Source organism: Lepus europaeus, chromosome 15, assembly GCF_033115175.1.
Source record: "Lepus europaeus isolate LE1 chromosome 15, mLepTim1.pri, whole genome shotgun sequence".
In the NCBI taxonomy this organism is placed as follows: Eukaryota; Metazoa; Chordata; class Mammalia; order Lagomorpha; family Leporidae; genus Lepus; species Lepus europaeus.
Genome location: NC_084841.1, coordinates 89,525,630 through 89,547,859, shown reverse-complemented (window position 1 = coordinate 89,547,859; position 22,230 = coordinate 89,525,630). Strand labels below are relative to the sequence as shown.

Here is a 22,230-nt window from a genome sequence, read left to right as displayed (position 1 = left end):
AGTCTCTGTCCAAACATTTGGAAATTTCAATTCCTAGACGGTTCGTTTCTAGCATCTTGCTTTGTTTATTAGGTCACGATTCCCTGGAGGTTCTTGACACGTGTTGGTTTGTGCATTGAAGGATTAGTTATAGTAATCTGGCTTTTCTTGTAGCTGTCCTTTCATAAATTCCAAGCAGTCTGTTGATATTATTAGGACTTGTGGATACTTCTGTTACTTCAGCACTCAATGGCACTGTAACTTGACGTTTGCTGCAGGTCCCCTCTGGGTGCATTTTCACTGTTTCAATCTTAATTTATTCAGTCCTAAATCATTCCCCAAGCTGAGAGCTGTCCCACATCTGTAGTTGGTGTATTGTTCAGAACAAACCAAGCAAGCACTTAAAAGGTGTAATCTGTCCCTACAACTCTGTTGCGTTGACTGGACTGGGCCCTGATGCCTTGTCCTGTTGCCAGCAATGCCAGAACCATGATGCTTCCTCACACCCAGAGCCACAACCCACTGCAGCCTGGGCGTGGGATTGCATCCCGCTCTGCTGCAGTCTGTCTGATGCTCAGCAGAGTCCCTGTCTGACGTTCATACCAGGCGCTGGTGATGCTGACTGGTGTAAGACTGATCAGTTGAGGAGGCCATGTAATTCTGTTTGCTTGTGGAGTAAGTCCAGAGACTCCAACTGCAGACCAGGCGCTGGCTGGGGCCAGGAACCATAGGTATTTTATCAGCCTGCCACCGAGTCCCAGTACAGTCTGCTTCCCTGCTGTCTGCCCAAGGCTGTACGAGGGATGATAGAGGTAGCCTGTGAGTCATAGTGGTCTCCTTAGGCCCTGTGTGATCATGGGATTGCATGCCTGATCCTGGCAAGGTTGTGGTGATACATGTTGAAACAGGTCCATCCCACCAGGGCACAGGTCTCTGCGTGATACAGGGGCAAGTCTAGAGACCCCACCCACAGGCACTGACCTAGGGATGGGGTCTTTTGGGATCTGCCTAGAGTTGACCTTTGCCAACCCAGCACTGAGTCCCAAGATAGTCTTGTTGTTTGTGTCTGTGCAAGGTTGGAGTTGGATGATAAAGATAGCCCCTTGGCTGCTTGAATTGGCACTATGCGGATTCACAGTCTCAGGGGTGCACACCAGGCCCACTTGATGCTAGCTGTGATAAGTGCTAAAATGAGTCTGTCCAACTGAAGCACAGATGTCTACCTAACTCCAGGACAAGTGTAGAATTTCCATCTGTGAGAAGTAATCTAGGTGTAGAGGCCTCCCACCTGGCCAAGGAGCCTTCAATAATGAGTCTACAGATAGGAGCCTGTGGACAGGGCTGTGAGTCCCTGTGCAGCTCTGAGATTTTCAGCGGTGCCATCAAAAAAGTGCCTCCTTCTATGTGACTTTCCTTGTTGTTGTATGAAAACTAGGCTTTGTGGGTCTCTCACCTGGTTTCAGCAGCTCCTCTGAAGACTGTTGAGATAATAACTGGTCAAATTGATGGGAAGGTGGTTGTCAGAGCAGCTAACGTGGGTGTTGCTTTGGTTCACCTCCTCTCTAGTTTTTCATATTTATGCAGTGGTCCTTGTTTTGACAATTAATAATGTATTTTTTCTTTCCATTTGTTGACTTTTTTGTAACTTTATTAGCTTCAACAGTTGAAGTGTCTTTTACTGAAGTACATATAAAGGATATTCCTGTATTAGAAAAGAATAGTTAACTTGCTCTTAAATCAATGCTGTGTGCCATAGCACAGCTTTAGTAGCCAATCTAGGTAACATCGAGAATGATTTACCTGAAGAATCACTTTTGGATTCATAGAAGAAGTTCTAATCATTGTAAATGAGTGTAAGGTTCTTGCATGTCAGTCTTCAATAGGAAAGGATTGCTAGACTGGTAGGGTAGGTCGATTTTGCTCAGGACTCTGTATCCATGTCTCATTACTGAGGTCCAGGTGTGAGGGGCGTACTGCTGTTGTACCCAAGCCTCATATCGCCTGGAGGATTGTTTCCAACAGCAGCCCTCGGAGGGCCATGCTAGGGCTTGTCCTGCTCAACATTTTGGTGAATGATTTGAGTCCTTAGAATAGATATTTATCAGCTTTTTACATGACAGTGGCAGGGAGAGAGATAGTGAATGTGTTGGGTCTTAAGGAGAAAATCATTATTCTGCCTAAACTTGACAAGCCAGGTATGAAATACGAAATTGCACTCCTGCAAAAAAGTATCAGAAACACCTCATATTGTGAACATAGGAAAGAATAAATACAACTTAGCAGTGATGTATGTGGGGGAGTTCAGTGTAGTTGACAGTAAATTCAAACAGAAATCTGCAGAAAACCAGCAGGAACCAAAATGCCAAACACAGCTTTCACCATTTTCATTATCATTAAATATAATAATGTGTAAGCAAATATGGTATTTCCTGGAAGTTATAGGGAAGCACTGTTTGTGATGAGGCTTTGCCTGTATTTTACTGTCTCTGGCACAACTGGAGTATCAGTTTGGGTTCTGGGCTATGCTTTGAGTGGCAGAGATGAGTAAGTAAATTCTGAGGGAATAATCAATGTGGTGAGGTACGAGAAGGCACATAGCTATGAAGTGTTTTAGTTAACTCCAAAGGCATAGCCTTCAGGAAAGGCCTGTCTTATATTAGAGGATTTATATTTAATCTGTATGCTTCCAGCTGATGAAACTACGAGAAAAGGGTAGACTCCATGGGTGACAGATTTGAGATAATGTTAAATAAATCCAAGGACAAGTATAAGGGAACTCCAAAAAGTTAGTAGTAAAATAAAGTTAACAGATTTTATTTTGGTGCAAAAGTCTTTGAATCCATTTATAGTTTTTTTTTTTTTTCATAATACAGCTTTTACAAGAACTTTTTGAAGTCACTCTTGTATTTGTGGAAAGTCTACAGTGGGATTCCTTTTGGAATCCCAAGTGGATGTGTCCAGCTGTCAGCAATACAGTGTGAGAGCACACTTGCAGGTTTCTTTCTTGTAGCATGATCCAGAACCAACACTGGCTAATTTGTCATGTGTCTTATACTGATTGCAAATTATGAGCCAGATTAATTGCCATTAGGTAGAGGACTGAAAAGAAAAGTCTTGGTTTTGGTTGAGAATAGTCTTAAAACAACAGCTTCTCGTCTGCTAATGCTTAGCACAGGGCACAAAGCTCTCTGAACACCTCTTTCATAGTCTGACCTAGTTTCTTTACCTGGTAACTTTAAAATTTAATTAATATCCTAATCAACTTATCTGTGAGAGGGTGAGCTCACTTACCTCTCCTCGTTCACTCCCCAAACGCCTGAAATGGCCATGGGGCTAGAATCAAGGGCTGAGAGCTGAATGCAAGTCTCCCATGCCAGTGGCAGGAACCCACACCTCCCTCCCCAGCTCCTGGGTTCTGCATTTGCAGGAAGCTAGAGCCAGAAGCTGGGATCCCTTGGCTGTCATAACTGGCATCCTAACTGCTAGTCCAGACTGCCCCCGTCCCTGATGACTTCTCATGGAGCCCTGATTTTTGTCTTCAGCTCTACCAGACATGTGCATTAGCAACAGCGAAAATGCTGTAGAGTGGAGTCCTTGCATCACCCCTGACTGAGTGTGTGGTCTTGGCTGTTAGACTTCACCTCTCCTTTCTAGAATACAGTGGAGATACTAATAGTTGCCGTTTTGATAAGGTTCTGGTGAAAATTGGGAACTGATGCATGTCAGCATACTTGGCAGTTAAGTATGGCACTCCTTGAGTTTTTATTTAGTTCCTAAGAGTTCTAGGTCTGAAAGTCTATACTCATATGAAAAAAAAGACTTTTCCAAACAACACAATGTGCCTCGGTTGGAGCAGTGTGTCTTTTTTTTTTTTTTTTTTTTTTTTTGACAGGCAGAGTGGACAGTGAGAGAGAGAGGCAGAGAGAAAGGTCTTCCTTTTCCATTGGTTCACTCCCCCAATGGCCGCTGCGGCCAGCACACCGCGCTGATCTGAAGCCAGGAGCCAGGTGCTTCTCCTGGTCTCCCATGTGGGTGCAGGGCCCAAGGACTTGGGCCACCCTCCACTGCACTCCCTGGCCACAGCAGAGAGCTGGACTGGAAGTGGAGCAACCAGGACAGAATCCGGCACCCTGACCGGGACTAGAACCTGGTGTGCTGGCGCCGTAGGCGGAGGATTAGCCTAGTGAGCCACTGCGCTGGCCTAGAGCAGTGTGTCTTTATGGAAATATGTGTATATGCCTAAAGATAAAGACACAGGAACACTATTTTGGGGAAAATGAGATTAGTGTTTTTAGAAGTTTTATTTATGTAGATTTATGTTATTTTTTCAAGTAATGCTAAAGTTCTTGTGAAATTGCAAAGTCTTTAATAAAAAAAGGATGATGATTTTCTTAGATCTCATACCCTTCTAGTCCTAATTTCCAGCACTACATTGTGTGGTCCTGATTCTTAGCTTATATAGTATGGAGTAAAAAGTAGCATATATTTTACAAAAAATGGAGACATTGCTTCTAGTTGTTGCAGCATTAAGCATTCATTTTTGGAAAAGTATTCTTTTTCTGTTATTTTTAATGGAGTCAGAAATGATAAGTTGTTTAAATATTTTCATTTGATATGAAGATACTTTAAAAATTATGGAATCAAAAGATAAGTTTATTTTGGTACAAAAATTTTTGGAATCTATGCATATGTAGTTTTTTTCGTAATACTCATTTTCCAAGAACTATTGAAATGCCCTGGTATGTGATTTTGACAATGTTAGGCCAATTTGTTTTTGTCTTTTTTTTTTTTTTTTTTTAGTTTACTGACAAAAATTCAGGACAGACACCCCTAGAACAAAGGATAACTAACTAGTTTGAATATCAATTAAGAACAAGCTTCCAAGGTTGTTTATAAAATTTTGCAGCACGGTTGGTCCAGGAAACCAAGGCAGCCTTTAACTGATCTGGTACCGCTTTTACTAATCCTTTTTGTTAGTTTTCTGTTCAGGATTTGGGATTGTTCTGTCAAGATCAGAGATTGAAAACAAAAAGGCAGAAGTCTATTGTCATGATTTTTTGGGGGAGAGAATTTTTTGTTCAGAGCTCTCTTTTAGCATATGTAAAATAGATGTACCAGGGCCAGCACTGTGGCACAGTGGGTTAAAGCTCTGGCCTGAGGCACCGGTATCCCATATTGGCATCTGTTCTAGTCCTGGCTGCTCCTCTTCTGATCCAGCTCTCTCCTATGGCCTGGGAAAGCAGTAGAAGATGGCCCAACTCCTTGGGCCCCTGCATCCTCTTGGGAAACTTGGAGGGAGCTCTTGGCTCCTGACTTTGGATCAGCTCAGCTCTGGCTGTTTTGGTCATTTGGAGGGTGAACCAGCGGTTGGTGGACTTTTCTCTCTCTGTCTCTACCTCTCTCTAACTCTGTCTTTCAAATAAATAAAAATAATAAATCGTTAAAAAATATATGTACAGTTAGATCTAAGCATGGATAGGTTATTTAGTAAATCTGATATCAGAGTAAGGGAGTAAATTAGCATTATTCAGGAATTTACTTTCAAATACCTAAGAACAGTCATAGCAAATATGTTCAGGACTTTTATTAAAAAAGGAAACGATAATAAAAAAATACAAATAGTCAAGACACACACACACACACACACATAGTACTTGAAAGGCATAGTTACAGAGAGAGAGAGAGAGATCCTATGTGGTCTCCCATTTGGTTCATTGACCAAATTGCCTCAACTACCAGGGCTTGGCCAGGCTGAAGCCAGGAGCCTGGAAGTCCATAAGGGTCTTCCACATGGGTAGCCATTGTTCAAGTAATTGGGCCATCATCTACTGCTTTCCCAGGGATGTTAGCAGGTAGCTGGATTGGAAAAGAAGCAGTTAGGCCTTGAATCAGTGCTCAGATGGGATGCCAGTATTGCAGATGGTAACTTAACCTCCTACTGTGCCACAACACTGGCCCTCATACCATCCATTTTGATTCGAAGGTTCAATGTTGGAAAGATGTCAGAACCTAAAAATTGCCTATGAAAACACTAGCAGATACATAGGCAGAAATTGACAGATTTTAAAATTGATATAGAAACACAAAGGAATAAGATTTAAAAAAAATCTTGAAGAATATACGTGGAAGAATTACAGATTGAATTATTAAGACACTGTAAACCTGTAGTAATTAGGATAGTGCGGTATTGGTGTGGGACTAGACGAACTGACTAGTGAGACTGTCCAAGGAATGTGGATACTGACCCACGCATGTTCAGTCACGGGGTTTAAGACAAAGGTGGTCACTACAGTGCAGTTGGGACAGGAGGGCCTTCCGTAAGCAGTACTGTGTCAGTGCGGTGTCCATAAGGAAAAGCTGTATCTTGACCCTTATCTGACATGACATACAAAAGTCAATTCTGGATGGATTTGGAATCTAAATGTAAGAATTAATAGTATTAAACCTTCTAGATAATGCAGAAGAATATCACAGTCACCAAAGAGGTCTTCAACAGGACTCAAAGAGTGCTACCCATATCATAAAAATTGATAAATTTTGATTCATTTAAATTAAGAGTTTCTTTTTATGGGAAGATACCCTTATGAGAGTGAAAAGATGGCTCATCAAACAGAAGATGATACAGCACATAGGCATATAAAAGGATTCATATCCAAACTGATAAAGGAGAAATCATAAAGAAGCAATAAAAGCATTAATAATAAATAGGTAACTGAATAAGAATATTGGCAAGACTGAACAGATACTCCACAAAACTGGATATTCATAAACCCAGTAAATAATACGGAAAGGGCTCAATATCTGTTTCACCCCTGGGAAATGTGAATTAAAACCACAAGTAATACCACTACATACCCACCAAATGCTGAAACAGAAAAGGTGGAAAGTGCTTCCAAGGATGGGAAGTATTCACAGTTCTCATGCAGCAGTTGGAAATGGGTCAGCCCTTTTAGAAAATAAAATGAGTGCCCGTGAAGTACCGTGATGAGCATGTGTATATCCTGAGATTCAGCAGTTCTGCTCATGGGTGTAAATGTGGCAGACAAGCATAGATGTCTGTGAGAATTCTTCTTTAAAGCCTAGGAGGTGCCCAAAGGGATAAATTATACTGTATCCACGTAATGGAATAGTGCAGGGTCCTGAAGGTGCTCCACAGCTGTCTGTCACAGCGTGAATGTGTCTGGCATGACGTTGATCAAAAGACGATAGACACAGAGTAGAATATGTTGCACAGTTACATTTCTTTGAGGCACAGAAGCATTCTCAACGGCAGTCTCTGTTAGAAGACAGCGTGGTGGGTGTTCGGGCAGTAGTGACTGGAAGGGAAGGCGTTTGAGACTGAGTTGGAGTGGTTGTGCCCTGCTACTTTACGTAGGTGCTGCTGACATGGACTTGTGCACTTGTAAAATTCACCCCATTGTTTTGTTGCTATGCATGCCTTTATGCCTGTATGTAACACTTCAATATGTTTTTTTTTTTTTTAAGATGTATTTATTTGAAAGACACAGTGACAGATTGAGTTGGAGATAAAGAGGGAGACATTGACTGGTTCAGTCCACATATGGCTGCATCGGCCAGGGCTGGACCAGCATGGAACCAGGAATCAGGAGCTGATGCTGGGTCTCCCATGTGGGTGTCAGGAACCCAAGGACTCGAGTCGTCATCTGCTGCCTTTCCAGGCGCATTAGTAGGGAGCTGGATCAGAGGTGGAGCAGCCAGGACGCATACTGGCATTCTGACGTGGGATGCAGGCATTGCACGTGGCGGCTTAACCCGCTGCACCACAAAAGCTGTCCACAACACAGTTTTAGACATTGACCTCAGGATGTCATAATCTCATATCCTTGGTCTCTGTTAGAGGGGCTCCTGCCTCAGTGGACAGAGTGTTTGAGTCACTGAGCCTGGATACTCCTTTTGTAGGGCGTAACTGGGTACTACTGCCAACAGTGGAGTTCTGAGGTTTTCTTTTCCTGTGACTTCTACTGACTTGTCATTTCTCACAGTCTTTCTCTAGACAGAGGCTAAGGTCAAGTTTATCCTCACTAATTACTATCACATTCCCAGACCATTCACCTAAGTTCCTGTGACCATTTCTTTTGTTGTAGAAAAAGAGGGTATTTACTCTTGAGGAAAAGAAAACATAAAATTTACTCTTCATGTTGTTGAAATGGTAATTTTTATTCCACTCCATTACCTGGGAACATCAGTTGCCATTTAAGGCCTCTTCTTTTTTCTCATCTGTATAAACTATGAGTCAGTGTTGAGCAAACTGCACTGTACTGAGTTCAGTGTTTGTATTGTACAGTTTTTGGTTTTAATCATTTCCTTATGTCCTTGGTGTTTGCATAGCTCATAGGTCAATACAAAAAAAGTCATTAGTTGATAGTTACAGTTTCTTATAAAAATATTTATTTTTCCATTTTAGGTGATCAGAAATGGGAAGAAAAGTAAGCAGAATCCGTCTTGCTTCTGAACCCAGTATAATTCACTTTCTGCAAATTTCTTGGGAGAAAACAGTGGGATCTGGATTTGTTATCCTACTTACTGATGGTCAGTCGGCATGGACTGGGAGAGGTAATGTTAAAGCAAAATTTTTAAAGAAAATTTGATGTGCTGTTTTTCAGTCCTCAATGATTCTTCAGATTGAAGTGTTTAGTAAATATCGGATAAAACTGACATTACTTTTAATGGTTATAGCTGTCTATTCTCTATACACATTTGCAATATTTAATGCCCTTTTCTAAATTGATATTAATAAAGTAATAAACATGTGCCTTAGCAATTTGTGCTTACCAAGAGATCTTACTACTTGGAGTTGGTGAGAATTTTAAAATGATGACTTTGTAGAAAACATAAAGAAGACTGTTCCACACACCTCCTTTCAGGACTCCTGGAAGTATTGGGAAGCAGAGGCATGGGGCTGAGGAAATTAACAAAATTCTTGTTTTATGTTGGCTTCCTTTTACTTGCTACACTCCTGCCTTTTGTTATCTATTGTCTGTATTACTGTCTAATGAACAAGAACTACATTTGTAACAAAACACAACAGAACTAAAGCTTGAAAATATCGGAATGCAAAGGTCAATGCTGTGGATTAGATTTTGACTATTATTTTATGAAGTACACTTTTAATTTTTTTTTTCCTTGAGATCATGTGTGGCACTTGACAATTCTCAAACCAAAAAATTTACAGTTATGATTTACTCTTACAGCTAACACTTCATAATCTTCTAAAGTGTTTTATTGAAAGATTTAAAGAACTATCTCTATAACCATGCTGCAGTCATTTCTAGAGTAGTGAGTGATGTTTTTTAAAATAATTTTTGCATTTTATTTTATATACTATTTGTATCTTCTATTACCTTTTGAAATGTTTCCCTAAAGTTTATTACTTTATCATCTTTTATCATCATTATATCATCTTTAAAATACATTGTGTGATGGATGGGCCTTTGCTGTAGTAGTTGATGCCGCTTGGGAGGCCCACCTTCCATATAGGAGTGCCTGGGATCGAGTCTTGGCACAGCTCCGGATTCAGGCTTCCTTCGATAGTTTACCCTGGGAGGCAGCAGATGACAGAGTAAGTACCTGGGTCCTTGCTGCCCTATGAGAGATCTGGATTGAGTTCTTGGCTAGTAGATTCTGCCTGGCTTAGTCCTGGGTACTGTGGGTGCTTGAGAAGTAAACTAGTGAATGGAAGATCTCTGTCTCTCCCTCTCTCTCTGACTTTCAATAAATAAATAAAGATTAAAAAAATGATAAACTACACTGTGAAATTCTCTTTCTCAAATGTTATAAATTATGTAGCATAGTCAAATTAAGTTTATACTTTCAGGCTTTAAAAAGTATTTATCTGAGACACACACCACACACACACACACACAGCTGTATCTATGTCTATGTCTATATCTATATATCTATATCTATATCTATATCTATATCTATATCTATATTTAACTCCCATCTGCTGATTCACTCCCCAAATGCCTGCAAAAGTCAGAACTGGGCTGAGGCTGCGGCTAGGCGCTGGGAACATGTTCTAATTGTCCTATGTAGGTGGGAGGAACTCAGTTTCTTGAGCCATCACTGTCGCCTGCCAGGGTCTGAATTATCAGGCAGCTGAAGCCAGGATCTGGAGCCGGGAATCAAACCCTGGTACTCCAGCATAAGACATGGGAACCAGTAAGTACCTGCTCCTCACAGGTTTTTCAATTTGATTATTTGTGACAGAGAACAAGTACCTTTGAGATAGGATTACTGTAAAATACAGAGACTTCAAAGGTACTGTTTCCAGGACTTACTATGGTATGCAATTAAGCTGTACATTAAACATTTTTTATATTTATTTTTATATTTATTTGAAAGGTAGAGTTATGGAAAGAGAGAGAGAAATGTCTTCCGTCCACTGGTTAACTCTCCAAATAGCCACAAAGACCAGGGCTGGGCCAGGCCGAAGCCGGGAGCCAGTGGCTTCTTCCAGGTCTCCCACATGAGTGCCGAGACCCTGGTACCTGGGCCAATCTCTGCTGCCTTCCCAGGTGCTTTAGCAGGGAGCTGGATGGGAGTGCAGCAGCTGGGACTTGAACTGGTGCCCATATGGATGCCAGCACTGCAGGCGGTGGCTTAGCCCGCTACACCACAAGGCCAACCCCTAAGCTGAACACTTCCATGTAGGAGAACTCAGCTGCTGGTTGGTTGGTACAGATCCGGTGTGGAGCTCTGTGCATATTGCAGAAGGGCCATGGCAGCTCTTGTTCCAGTCTGAAGACGGTGCATTGGGCTCAAACCTATGGTATTGGGTAAAGCTGGTCTTTGGGGAGAGAGGAGCAGTTCTGACCGCACTGCCAGGGAGGCGGGTCTTGGGTGGGATGGTGGCTTGCGTGTAAGCAGTACTGTGTTTATCACTTGGGTATTTCTAGCTGGCAGATGCGAGTTTAGAATAGTAAGTCATGGTCAGGTGGTCTTGAGGCGCTTCTGGAGCCTTCATTACCAGAGGAAGAGGTTACTTTCTGGTCTGCTCAGTGAGCCTCCTTTCCCAAGGCAAGTAGTATGTTGTTAAAACTGTCTTATCATCGAAGTTTAGGGGAGAATAATAATCTAACTTTTTTTTTTTTGACAGGCAGAGTGGACAGTAGAGGGAGACAGAGAGAAAGGTCTTCCTTTTTGCAGTTGGTTCACCCTCCAATGGCCGCCGTGGTAGGCGCGCTGCGGCCGGCGCACCGCGCTGATCTGATGGCAGGAGCCAGGTGCTTCTCCTGGTCTCCCATGGGGTGCAGGGCCCAAGCACTTGGGCCATCCTCCACTGCACTCCCTGGCCACAGTAGAGAGCTGGCCTGGAAGAGGGGCAACCGGGACAGGATCGGTGCCCCGACCGGGACTAGAACCCGGTGTGCCGGCGCCGCAAGGCGGAGGATTAGCCTAGTGAGCCGCGGCGCCGGCCTAATCTAACTTTTAATCCGAAATTTAACTTTACACTTATAGAACACTTTGGTTATGTCCCATAAAGTGGGCTGGCAGTTCTCTTTCCTTTTTTTTTTAAAGATTTATTTATTGAGAGAGAGAGAGAGAGATTGTCTGTTTGTTGGTTCACTACCCAAATGGCTGCAACAGCCAGGGCTGGGCTAGGCCAAAGCCAGGAGCTAGGGACTCCATCCATGTCTCCCACATGGATGTCACAGCCCAGGTGCTTCAGCAGGGAACTGGATTAGAAGTGAGTACTGGTGGCTGGCGCCACGGCTCAATAGGCTAATCCTCCGCCTTGTGGCGCTGGCACACCGGGTTCTAGTCCCGGTCGGGCATCGGATTCTGTCCCAGTTGCCCCTCTTCCAGGCCAGCTCTCTGCTGTGCCTGGGAGTGCAGTGGAGGATGGCCCAAGTGCTTGGGCCCTGCACCCCATGGGAGACCAGGAGAAGCACCTGGCTCCTGCCATCGGATCAGCGCGGCACACCGCCGCAGCGCGCCGGCCGCAGCGGCCATTGGAGGGTGAACCAGCGACAAAGGAAGACCTTTCTCTCTGTCTCTCTCACTGTCCACTCTGCCTGTCAAAAAAAAAAAAAAAAAAAAAGTACTGGGCGTCAAACCGGAACCCATATGGGATTCTGGTGCCATTAGTGCCAGCCCCTGGCAGCAGTTAATACTATCAACATGAGTGTTTGTCTAGATCCTAGGGATGTACATGGAGAGGGGGAGACCCATGCCATCTGTCCATCACTCGTTCGGATCTAGACAAACACTAGGACATTGCATGCTCAGTGAATGCTTTTTGATTGGAAGAATGGAATAATGTCTCAAATAAATAAAAGCAGTTACAAACAAGAAAAGGAGCTGTTCATTTTAGACTTTGCAAGGTTTTGAATAGAAACTCCAGTTTCATATTTCTTTAATGCTGACATTAATCACAAATGTAGTACATTCTACCATTTGTTTTCCAGTTAATGGGATTTAGTGTGACAAAAATTTGATACCAAACTTGTGCATTCTTTTGTGGCTTGTTAACATTTTGGCTTCTAGTAGTGAACAAGCTTTCAAACAGAAATCACTATATGGTCATTTTATTTTGAAAGATCTCTAATACAGTTTGATATCTCACATATGCTTATGCCTTTCATTATTCATTCCACTTTTCTTGTTTAAACATCAGGTATAAAATATTAAAGCAAATAGCATATGTCCATGTTTAGTTAAGTCTTATTACATAAAAAGTAATTTGGTGCTTTACAGATAGACAATAATGTGAGTAAGAACATTGAAACAATTAAATAATTGAAACATGAAAATTAATTTCCTTCCTATACCTCATCCTGTTTCTTTGTTCAGCTTTTTGATTGCTGCAACCTTCAATTTGGATAATTTTTTTTTTCTTTTCAGCTTAGTGAAATTAAAAGGATGTGGGGTTCCTTTTAACCTCCCACACACTAAACTCACCGATTTCTTTCCCATTAGCAATGCTTTATCTAATGAGTGATTTGTGGGTCTAATTTTCATGTGGCCTGTCATCACTTCAGTATTACGGAGGGTTCTATCAAAGGGTTAAATTGCAAAGTGGGGTAATGACCAATGACTGTTATGAAAATTGCTGTCAGAAGTAAGAAACTTATCCCCCTCTTGAGGTTATTGAAAAATAAACTCTTAATTATTTTATCATTAAACAGTTAGTTCCACTTAGAATTGTCCTATACATAGATAGATATTTGCTGACCTGTATGGAAATAATGTGACAGCGCTCATTGGAAAAAGGATCTTTAATAAATGAGGCAGTACAGTGGATTGACGATGTGATACTGGTAAGACTGCTGCGTTGACAAAGCTGCTGTGACCTGAGCTCCCGCGGAACCCGAGGAGGGTGCAGTCTTTGGCTCACTTTATGCAGGTATCTTGTCCCCAGGTCTTCATTTACCCACATGCTGTGTTAGTAGGATGCTTTCTGGGCCCAGTCTGAAAGTAGTTCCTAGTTTTTGGTTATGTTGGCCTGCTCACCTTTCACGCCTTATTATGAGTGGTTCAGCTGCATTCTTGCTGGATTTCATTATTTCCATTGCTTTTATTCCTGGGCACTGATATTTTATGGACATGAATGCTTGCAGCTGTGCTTCTTCCATATGTTCTTAGCCACAAAATGCAAAACTGATGACCAAGTCCTTGTTCCAGGATTGAAGTTCTGAATAGACAGATTTTGACATTCACGTTTACAGGAAGTATCCAAATACATTTTTTAAGAATTGATAACATTACTTTGTTACATAACTTAAAGCAGGAAGTTTAAGTAGAAAGATAGATTCCTTTTATTTGTTTTTCTATCTGAAAAATTAGATTTTGTATGGTAAGAAGCATAGCTTCCATAAAGGGAGGAGCCATGGGGATAACTAATAACTAAGGTGGGATCTAAGATGGCGTCTGCAACATTCAGGTGTTAGCACTTGAAGGCTCCACAAGACTGGTATTTTTGTCTCTGACAACTGATAACTATTGTATCCCACATTCCTAGAATAAATAATTCCTGCACGTAGTACATCCATAATAAATTTTTTTGTATATTAAATGAAGGAATTCTGGTTGAGTATTTTCAGATAGGTGTGTTTTCACTCTTATGAAATTTAGTCTGTATCTAACAGATTTGTTATCAGTAGATACTGAGTCGTCTTTTGTGTTTTCTTCTAAGTTTCTCTGTAGCTTAATTAAAGAAAACTTCCAGAGATTTTTTTTCTCATTTCTCTGTGAAATAATGTGTAACTTTTAGTATATGTGCTGCCGAAGCGAGCACTAATGTGTAACTTTTTAAACGGTACAGGGGTAGGCATTTTGTGTAGTGGTTAAGTCACTACTTGGGACAGCTACGTCCCATATCGGAGTCCCTGGCTTCAGTGCTGATTCCTTGGCATCTGATCCAGCTTCCTGCTAGTGTGCACCTGGGAGGCAGCGGGTGATGGCTCAGGCATTTGGTTCGGACATCCACCTGGGGTACCAGGATGAGTTCTGCACTCACACCTTCAGCATTGTTTTTGTGGGCATCTGGGAGTGAACCAGGGAATGGAAGATCTCTTTCCTCCTCTTTCTTTCTGCCTATCTAATAAAATGGAAGCAAATAAATAAAAATTCAAAATATAGTGCAAATATATTATTATGAGATTATCTAGAAAGTACTTGGCCTTCTTGTTCTTTGAGCAGGGTTATTAGCTTGCTTGAAAGGTCATAGGTTTGATAGTGATGATCATATTAAACATGAATGTGCTTTAGAGACAGAAAATAGTGGAAGTACTTTAGAAGCTGTAAAATCCTGTAGGAATATAACATGTTTTTATTTTTACCTCCGTCAAATGTTCCACTGCAGACAAAAATCATATTTCATCATCAGAGCTTTATAATAATAATAATAATAATAATAAACTGGCCAGGGTCAGTCACTCTGAGATCCTCATTTTCTCTCAAGGGACTTCCAGATACCTGCAACCATCCTGATGTAAGGATGTATTTGTAGGAATTCTTTAATCAAGATTTCCTGGTATCCCATGTTTTTCAAAATCATGGCAGGAAATAATTCAGCCATTGTCCCAAGTCTCTGCCTCATCTCAAACGCAGACAACCAGAGAGGCTTGAGTCCCAGTTTTTTCACAACAACTCAATGATCTCAAACCATTTCTTGGTCTCTCAGTCTCAGTTTTCTGTGATACAAAATGAAAATTATATATTTAAGTGATGAATAAAATAGGCAAATGCTACCCACAAGTATAAAAATATGAGTACAGAACCGTATGGGTCTTTCAACATGGTCATAGCCTAAGTTGGCGGAGGAAATCACCAAACTGCACATACATTCCAAACAAGTGTTAGATTAAATCTTGTCATTTTAGGATTTTTGAAAAATATTTACTTCTTTGTTTGAAAGACAGAGGCAGGGACGAAGAGAGAGAGCTCTTCTAGGCGCTGGTTCACTCCCCAAATGCCCAAACAGCAGGCATAGACCAGGCCCAAGCCTGGAACTGGAGACTCCACCTGGGTTTCTCTTGTTGGTGGAGTCATCACCTGGTGCCTCTCTGGTGCACTGGCGGGGAGATGGATTGGAAGAGTTGCCAGACTCAGTCGCAGACAGTCTGATACGGCATGTTACAGGTTGAGAACCTGTGCTGCTACACCCACCTGTAAGACTTGGACTTCTGTACATTTGGAAGCAAACAGATGAGCGGGTAACATTGTCACCTTTGATGTAAGGAAGGGAAAACTTCAGATGCCATGGTTGAAGAGATATTAAAAAATCAAACTGGTTGGCAATAACTTAGGTTCAGCTGTAGATTCACGTAGTATCTGAACTCAGTGCATGTCTGTGTGACTGAGTGTAATGGTTGAGCCAAGGTGGAATGTTAGGGCTCCAGACTTCTTCAGGAGTTAAAAAAGGAGCTCTCGCTGTAAAGAAAAGACCCTGGAAGAGTTATGCTGATAATGAAATAATATTAACGATACTGTTCCCTCACTTGGGGTACAGCATAAAATCTGACCATGAATGAACAAAAATCCCCCAAGATCATAATCCTAAGCTTCTATTATGTATGGGTAGGAGTTTAAAATTGAGTGCTTTGCCTCAATTATAAACACTAAGTTAAGAAATTAACTCTCAAAACTGTCTAGAACTGATAAAACCCATAAAACTCTAAGAAAGACCAAGTATGCTCCCCTTAAGACTGCTTCTACCCATACCCTTCCCTCTGTGGGGAGGGGGGAGAGCAGGGCTAAACATTCCAAAGCATGAGAAGCAGCAGATGGGAAGGAGGACACATCAGCAGAAGAAACAGAATACAGGGCTGGTGCTGTGGCCTAGAAGGTTAGGCCTCTGCCTGCAGTGCAGACATCCTATGTGGGCACTTGCTCAAGTACCTGCCGCTCTACCTCTGATCCAGCTCCTTGCTAATGCACCTGGGAAAGCAGTGGAAGATGGCCCAAGTGCTTGGGCCCTCCATCCCATGGGAGACCAGGAGAAGTACATGGCTTCTGCCTTCGGATCAGCGCGGTGCACTGGCCGTGGCGGCCATTGGAGGGTGAACCAACGGCAAAGGAAGACCTTTCTCTCTGTCTCTCTCTCTCTCTCTCACTGTCCACTCTGCCTGTTAAAAATAAAATAAAATAAAATAAAATAAAATAAAATAAAAAATACCTTATTAATTGTTATAGGAAGTGCTTTACCCAGCCATGATTTATAAGCAGGTACGTAGGACAATAGTTTCTGGGGTAGTTTATGTCCTATGTTATTTTATGTGAGGACCGAGAAAGAATCTCAGGAACCTGCTTTTCAGATGAGGTTTGAAACTAGTACATTTATCAAAAATATGTTATTTCAGTTGAAAGTTAAACTTTGACTTAAAAACAAACATGTGGTATGTAAATTGATTTTGCGTTTTGTTTAAATTTCTGTTATGTGTGATGAATTAGTAACAGCAGGTAAGCAAATAGTTTCTTTGGCTAGACAGTTTTTCACTTAGACTTCTAACTAATGTTTCCTATTAGTTTCTGAAACAGAGATTACCCAGGAAGCTGATGACATGGCCATGGAAAAAGAAAAGTATGTCGATGAACTGAAGAAAGCCCTGGTGTCTGAAGCAGGATCAGCCGATGCATACAAGTTTAATTTTTCTGAAGAGTCCTGTCATTTCTCCTTTGAGAAAAAGCTGAAAGATGTCTCAGTAAGTAAAACTTTCCGTGGTGTCGTGAGTGGTAAGAAGACCACTAGTAAGGAATTATGTTTAGTATTTAAGTAGTTAGCATGTTGTTCCCAGCAGACTGAAGAGTCCTTGGTTTCCAGCGTGGAAGCTGAGTCCCAGTTAAAGTCATGAAGTGCTTTACATTAATGAACTGTGAAAAATCGCCATTGGGAATGTCTGCTTACAGTGTTTACCTGCCGATTACACGGATGGACAGTTTCAAACAAAATCGAAGCAGAAATATTAGGCCACTGTGACAGTTTTTTTTTATGTAAGTTTGGGTAGATACTAATTTTAAGAAAGGAAATAATATATTTACCTTTGGATATTTAATAATTACATCTTATTTTCTCCTTTATTACACTGTATTTGGAATTATAAAATGGTGTACTTAAATACTAGAATATAATTAGGCATCAAAGGTTCTTTATGTCATCACACTTAGAAATACTAAAGTAGAAAGAAAGAATTTCAGTCCAGGCTCTCCAAAGCTTATATGCTTTGCAGACAAGATCTGCTGCTCATCCTGTTCACTTCCTGCACCAATTCAGATTAAGGTGGGTGGTTTATTTGTTTAAGACTGCCGTGCTTTTGTTTGGATATTAGAGAGTGAATGGTTTGTGTTTTTGACAGTGGCATATCAGTCACACATGAGAGCTATAATATAAGAAAGAGAGGGAGATCTTTACAACATAAAGATTACAGAAAAATGATATATTGAGAGTAATTTGTGTGTGTGTGTGTGTGTCTGAGAGAGAGAGAGAGAGAGAGAGAGAGAGAGGGAGAGACCATGTACAGTAACATCCACTGGTTCACTCCCCAAATGCTCAAGATGATTGATCTGGGCTGAGGCCATTACTGAAGCTGGACTGGGAACTCAACCCAGGACTCCTGTGTGGGTGACAGGATCCCCTGACTTGAGCCAGCAGTGCTACTGGCCAGAGTTCTTAGCCAGGAATTAAACCCAGGTACTCCACTGTAGGGTGTGGCCGTCTTAAATGCTGCGTCAAACACCAAGTTACTGAGAATTTGTGTTGGAGCTAAACTAAAAATTCTTTGAAAACTGCCTCTTCAGAATGATGAAAGAGATTTTGTCAGAGAAATATTCCAAGAAACGTGTAGAATTCTCATTTTCCACTACAGATTATCAGATAGAGTATGATACAAATGAGTGGCTTTAGTAATTTCTAATTCTACTTGCACTTTTTCTAATTAGCAAGCAATTTATGTAAATTTCAATATACCATGATCCTGAAAATGCTAATTTAAAATCAGTGGAGTAGGAAGGTTTTAAGTAGCTACTAAAATTTTGTAAAATTTATTACAAGCATTCTTTCCTGGGGCCCAATATCGATTAGACATTATACCCTACAGAACTGCTGTTTGCTCTAGTATTTTGACATCGATTGTTGTCAGATTGGGAGTGATACCATGTCCCATTCAACAAGCTTTTGTGTGTAATGACTAGCATTAGTTTGTGCAGTAACCCTTGGTTTTCATCTATTTTGTATAAATTGGTGCATAATAAATTCCATGTTTTTGAGGTACCTGTCAGAAAACTGAAACTTTTTAAATATTTTTAAAAGTGAATAAATTTATTTTTGTGCAGTTTTGGGCTTACAGAAAAATGAGTGGGAAGGAAGTACAGAGATGTGCCATATACAGTCTGTCCCAACCCATGCATAACTGCCGAGCAGCAATGTTTTTGAAGAAGTAACCAGCTTTAATTAAGTACACCTATTTTTATAATAGTTCATTTAACCTTTATAATTTTTTCATTCTTTGTTGATTTTACTGGATAATTTCTAATCTTAAATTGTTAATATTTCCTTTATTTGTCATTTTCTTCACATTATTTATTTTTAATTGACATGCAAAAATTGTACAGATTTATGGAGTACCATGTGATGTTTCAATATGTAACATTCAAATCAATGTAAAGAAATCTATGAGCACTTATCATTTCTTTATGGTGAAAACTTTAAAAATCATGTTGTCTAACTTTTTCTTTTTTAAAATAATGCATGCTGCATTATCATTATCTGTAGTCACCCTACTACGCAACAGAACACCAGACCTACTGTTTCCTAACACATACAACCTAGGATCTGTTGACTAACAGGGATGGGGAGTCTCCCTCTCCCCATCCCTCCTACCTGATGATGTCTTTGCCTTGGTGAAGTCGGGTTTGGGTCCTGTGGTGGTTACGGCTGGAGCTCTTGCCATGGCTGGCATTGCATCTGGGTTTGCAATTTGTGTAAAGAAAGAACTCCAAGCCGTTACGGTGTCTTTTATGGTTGGCTCGGCCTGTGTTGGTATCGAATACCGATGGTAATCCTGAAAGACTTCTTAACAACTTGAAACTGATGAGCTTTATCAGAGACAGGACAGGTTTTCACAGGAAATGGAAGCAAGCTTAAGGATTGCCAGTCATGCACAGTGTGTTTGTTCCAAGAATGTCTTAAGGCCGTAGACTGAAGTTTAGATAGCTGGTTCTGTATTCATTCATTCATTTATTCTATTATAAGAAAAGAAAGACTATTCTTTTTTTCTTTGTCTTTTTAAAATTTTATTTAAGTTATACATTTCATGTGTTTCATATACACAGATTTAGGAACAAAGGAGCATAGACTACTCTTTGAGCAGTTTGACAAGGAGGAGTTTATTCCTGGCACAGCTTACTGGAGAGATAGTTTTGGGTATTTAAATGAGGTAAACCCGTTCAGTGATATGGTCAGCATTGTGGACGCAGCCGAAAAATCACAAATTTTCTGGCCAAAGCGCCATGGGAATCTTCCCACACTCCAGATGTGATCTGCGTGCTGGTTTCAGAGTGGCCGTATCTTGTAAATTCATCTGCTGGCAAGAGCTCTGTGGACAATTGGAAACATAGCAGGAGCTTTTTAAAACTAATTGTGCTTGGAAGACCTAAAAATTGAACAGGAGTTTGCAATCCTCTGCTTGATGATACAGACATCTGATGGTTGCCAGAATGACCTCCCAACCTCTGAGGAAGGAAAAGGCGGAAGGAAGATTTCGACTCAGAAAGCAGAGTTCTGTTGGCTCCCAACGTGAAGTTACTGTCGTGTAGCCAAGGGTGCGTTCCGTGTGTTCGGAGCACACTTGCAGTCAGACTCGCTCCTCTGAGGTTCGGGGTGTCTGGGCATTAGTTCAACAGCTGTGATAGGTCTCGTGTGTGTCAAAGATAACTGCCCAATTTGAACATTTTAACATCCCTGCCATATAAGCATTGTTTAAATATGGACCAAATTCTCTTTTCCAGTTCCTTTTTGTTTAGAAAAAGGATATAACCACTGCTTTTTTAAATTAAAAGAATTCCTTCTTTTGAAATGTTTTGTTTGAGTGGAAGAATTGTCACTTTCTAATGCGGTGCAATGTTTTTAATGTATAACTTATCTATCGAGGTTTATACTCATTTTTTGGAGGAGGAGTAGGTCCACATAAAATATGTGATTCCTGTGGTGCTCCAAATGCCCAAAATTTCATATATTTTTCCAGTTGGAATTTGAATGAATAACCTACTCATTTTCATTTCCGTTGCTCAATGTTGAATTAACGTTGAGTGCCCAGCTTGACACTAGCTCCGTCTCTCTGTGCCGTAAGAAGCCATATGCCTTCCCTGCCTTGGTGCTCTTCAGCTGGCAGTAGCTGGCTCTGGCCAACAGCGTGGTCTAGTGCTAGGTTTTGGGACTTGTTTCTCCACCAAGTGTACTGTCACTCATGCAGGAAGCATTCACGTGGTTTATGTCACTGTTTTCCCTCTACCTGTACAAGTCTACTGATTGTGCAGTCTATACTGTGTGATGCCAATAACACATCCTCATAATGTATTCTTCCTGCTTTATGAAAGATTTGTTTATTTGAAAGGCAGAGTGTCAGAGATCTACCATCTACGTTTTCACTCTCCACGTGGCCCAAATGCCCACAGCTGGGAAAATGTATGGAGCCAGGAATGTGGAGCTCCGTCGGTGTTTCCTGTGGTCCCAAGTGCTTGAGCCATCTTCTGCTGCTTTCTCAGGTGCGTTAGCAGGCAGCTGGATTGGAACTGAATCCACAGAGACTGGAACTGGCTCTCCCATATGGGACACTGGTGTCACAAGCAGTGGGTTAATCCTCCCGGCCACAATGCTGGCCCCTCTTATTATTTTGTCTGTTTATTTTCTGCTCTCTTATTCACTCTGCTTTTTTAAGACAAATGTTCATTCATGGACAATAAAAAAGACTTTTGATAAAAATAACCTGTGCTTATCATTTTACTTAGTTGTGATTAAATTCTTGTCTGTAAAGATTTAAAGTAATTTCATTCTAGGTTAGCTAACAAACAGTTGTGTATTTTTAAAAGTAGCCCTCTTGAAGGATAGCCATGAGGTCTCAAGGAAAATGAAACATGATTTCTATGTGCGTGGATGCACTTGCCATGAAATATTGGATTGGGATACAATTTAGGCTGAAAATATGATTGCTTAAAAACCCTGGAGGTTCGTTTTGCTCTCATGTAAGCAGGCGCGTGGGCCATCTTGGATGTACATGATGACTTTTAGATGTCGGAGACTCAGGCTTCCTTGGTCATGGTGCTTTCTCACTTTTAACGGTAGCTATGTTTTAATCTCATGATGTACAAAGGCTTCTCTAGACTCATTCATTTTGCTCACCTTTTAGGCAGCAGGACTCAGTTTAAGAGAAAGAAAAGAACGTGTGTCTTTACATTTAAGGCCATCACATCTGAATTGCATCCTTCCCTTTTGCTCAGACTCCATTGTGCAGACCTTAGTCACATGGCCTCATCTAGCTGCAAGGGAATCATTGAAATGTGTACCTTCAGCCATGACTTGCGCATAGAATTTTCCATTTCTGTAGCTAGAGGGGAAGTTGGGTATTGAGGGGTAGCTAAGCAGTCTCTGGACGTTCAGCAAAGAATGAGGCATTTGTCTTTCAGAAGGGCTCATGTTTACTGTTGCAGTGGTATTTCTCCAATGCTTTCATTACAATTATTTGTTTCAGTGGTATTTTGGTTTGAAAGTGCCACATCACATAGCTATGTACT

The 22,230-nt window shown here is 41.1% G+C and overlaps 1 protein-coding gene across 8 annotated transcripts in view; it reads left to right on the top strand.

The window, feature by feature from the left end:
- XRCC4 (X-ray repair cross complementing 4) overlaps positions 1-22,230 on the top strand; it is a 338,412-nt gene that overhangs the window by 29,082 nt on the left and 287,100 nt on the right. For 7 of the 8 annotated variants that reach the window (XM_062212455.1, XM_062212454.1, XM_062212451.1 and 4 more), the window contains exons 2-3: positions 8,405-8,553; positions 16,972-17,147. In XM_062212455.1, the coding sequence (XP_062068439.1) occupies positions 8,415-8,553; positions 16,972-17,147 (315 nt within the window). In that variant the 5' untranslated portion in view covers positions 8,405-8,414. The remainder of the gene's footprint in view (positions 1-8,404; positions 8,554-16,971; positions 17,148-22,230) is intronic. The other variant, XM_062212457.1, reaches the window with a different exon arrangement.